Here is a 3,128-nt window from a genome sequence, read left to right on the forward strand (position 1 = left end):
TCTTCAAAACAGTATCACTATCAGTCCATATTAATATTTCTATTCTCATTGAGTAACAATCATACCTACTTATTTTCTATCTGCCTTATAAGAAAAAGTAACTGAATTCAAATCCCAAGCTTTTATCTATGTCCAAATCCCGATGTGAACATTTGATTCGATTAGACTGTGTCAAAACATGTAGCCATTTGTAAATTATGTCTGACATACATCAATCAATGTACTATAGGAACAGCAAGGGTTCTTATTTTCATAAGTCATAGTATAAAGAGTAAGCATGGTTTGTTGAGTCATAGGGAGCAGGATAGTGAAGTCTTTAGTGGGTCATGCTGATTGCTTTTTTCAGGGCCACTTTCAACTCTTTGCTTCTCAAGCTATAAATCAAAGGGTTTAGCAGTGGGAGAGTAACTATATAAACTGTAATAGGTAACTTGTTTGGATCTGCAGTATCCATTGACCCAGGGTGCATATACACTCCTATGATAGTCCCATATGCCAGAAGGATGACTGTAAGGTGGGAGGAGCAGGTGGAGAAGGCCTTGCTTTTGCCCTTTGAAGAGCGGATTTTCAGGACAGTAGAAATGATAAACATGTAGGATGTCAGGGTTAGGAGAAATGGAAGGAAGATTATAAATATCCCTAGAATATAGTTCATAGTTTGAATTATTGAAGTATCTGAGCAAGAAAGTCTCACCAGGGCCGCAATTTCACAGAAGAAGTGATTTATTACATTGGAGTCACAGAAAGGAAACTGGGATGCAATGATAGCATGGGGCAGAGATTCTAATAAACCCGTTATCCATGAGGCAGCTGCCAAAAGAGCACAAACCCTCTTATTCATGATGTTGAGGTAACGCAAGGGGTTGCATATTGCAACATAGCGGTCATATGCCATGGCAGTGAGAAGAATAAATTCGGTAGATGCACACATCATATAGCAGTATGTCTGCAGAATGCATCCCACAAAAGATATTTTCTGGTTCTTTGCCCCCAGAATTGCCAGCATTTTAGGCACAGTGGAAGTCAAAGAGCAGATGTCTAAGGCAGACAAGTTAGTCAAGAAGAAATACATGGGAATGTGCAGGTGTTGATCGGCACAAACTATGCAGATAACAAGGAGGTTCCCCAGCACAGCCATCAGGTAGAGGAGCAAGAAGAGAGTGAAGAGAGGCAGCTGCAACTCTGGAAACTCTGGGAATCCAAGAATCAGGAATTCTGTTATACTGGTACGATTTACCATTTCACTGTTTTAAAGCTTCAAGGAGGAGGAAGAGACAGAATGAAGGAAAACATCAAAATTAGAAAACGATGTGGCCAAATACAAATATCATTGCATACGGCAAAAATACTGATGCAATAACCAGGACCAAATGAAAGAAAAAGGTTTAATTTTGATAATACACTGAGCTGGTTGGGTTATGAAGGTTGGCTTTGTCATATCATTTAGGATTAAACCACCTGTTATTATCTTTAGGGATAGCCAGCTAAGAATGTTAATATCTATGTTAATTAAAAGTCTTTATATTCTGTTTTTGGGAGGTTTTTTTTAGGTTTTAGATGCTGTTCTTTAATGAACTAAAGGATTAACAATGTTGTAATTAATTTTAATTTGCATAACATCTTCAAAGAATGGCAGGAGAAGGCTGACGCTCTTTTCCTTTAATTATGTGCCATTTGCTGGTACTTTCCAGAACACTCTGTATTTACAGTGTAAATAATACTCTGGGGCTCTCCTAGTATTTTACTTCCCGCTCACAGTGGTTAGAGATATTAACATTAATTGCTTCCAATGACTGAGGAAATTGAACACTTTCTTCCTGGGCAACACTGCAACGAGAGGTGAAAAGGACAAACAGTAGGGAGACAGAGGACAGAGCTCAGACATTTGGATATCCCGTTTAATTTACCAAGCAGTATCAAAGCAGTTAACAAAACAATTCATAAATTATTGAAAAGAACTCCATTAAAATTGGAAAGGAAAAACAGAGAGAGAAAAAAAAAAATCACAATATGCAAAATAATATAACTCTAACTTACTTACAATGCATCAATAATATATAAATAAAATTGTAAAATAAAATAATATAATAATGCAATATAATATAGATTGAAACACTGAATTCAAGGACCATCACTGTAAAGAAAAGGCCGACTGAAAATAATAGGCCTTTAACCCCCTCTTTTACAAAGGTGCGCTAAGCTTTTTAGTACATGATAAATATTATTGGACGCTAAATACATGCTAAACGCTAACACCTGCATGTTATCGAGCTCTATTCTTATAGAGAAGATGCAGTATATTTGATTTGATTTGATTTTGATTTGATTTCTTATATACCGCTATACCGTGAGGTTCAAAGCGGTTTACAATTAAGATAGATTAAAGATACATTAAAATAAAATAATAAAAATGGTACTTTGGATTTCCCTAGCTGTCCCAAAGGCTCACAATCTATAAGCTTAAGGTTTAGTTTAGTTAATTATTTCTAGAGTCTATTACAAATGTTTAAGATCTTACATTTAAGATCTTGTATGGCATTTTCCTTCCTTTCTTCCTCTATTTTGGAATTCTACAAGATCTGAGACTAGCAGACCCATTCAAAAACTTAAATTATCCTTTCCTACGCTAAAAGGCGTCATCTATACTGGAAAACTAGGGAAGTCTCTTCTTTTCAAAATTATTCAGGTCTGGAATAATTTTCCTGTCCAGTTGCGTGATCCTGGCTCTCTTCAATTATTCCGTAAACACCTGAAAACTTGGCTTTTTTCAAAATTGTGATCTTTGTTTCCTTTTATATTATCCCTATCCCTATTGTATTTTTTCTTTAATTTTCTGTAAACTGTGTCGAGCTCTATTCTTATAGAGAAGATGTGGTATATAAGCTTAGAGGGGTATAATAAAAAAAAAGTCTAAGTCCCCTTTTGGCCTAAGGCTCTAAACGTTGAGGGGTGGTAGATTCAGGGGCAATGTTAGGAAATTCTACTTTACGGAGAGGGTAGTGGATGCCTAGAATGCGCTCCCGAGAGAGGTGGTGGAGAGTAAAACTGTGACTGAGTTCAAAGAAGCGTGGGATGAACACAGAAGATTTAGAATCAGAAAATAATATTAAATATTGAACTAGGCCAGT

The 3,128-nt window shown here is 36.3% G+C and overlaps 1 protein-coding gene across 1 annotated transcript; it reads right to left on the reverse strand.

The window, feature by feature from the left end:
• Window positions 1-316: 316 nt before the first annotated feature.
• On the reverse strand, window positions 317-1,240 carry LOC117349733 (olfactory receptor 5V1-like). Its single transcript, XM_033923325.1, has one exon. The coding sequence runs from the start codon at window positions 1,238-1,240 to the stop codon at window positions 317-319; it is 924 nt and encodes a 307-aa protein (XP_033779216.1).
• Between the last annotated feature and the right edge of the window lie 1,888 nt (window positions 1,241-3,128).

Source organism: Geotrypetes seraphini, chromosome 16, assembly GCF_902459505.1.
Source record: "Geotrypetes seraphini chromosome 16, aGeoSer1.1, whole genome shotgun sequence".
In the NCBI taxonomy this organism is placed as follows: Eukaryota; Metazoa; Chordata; class Amphibia; order Gymnophiona; family Dermophiidae; genus Geotrypetes; species Geotrypetes seraphini.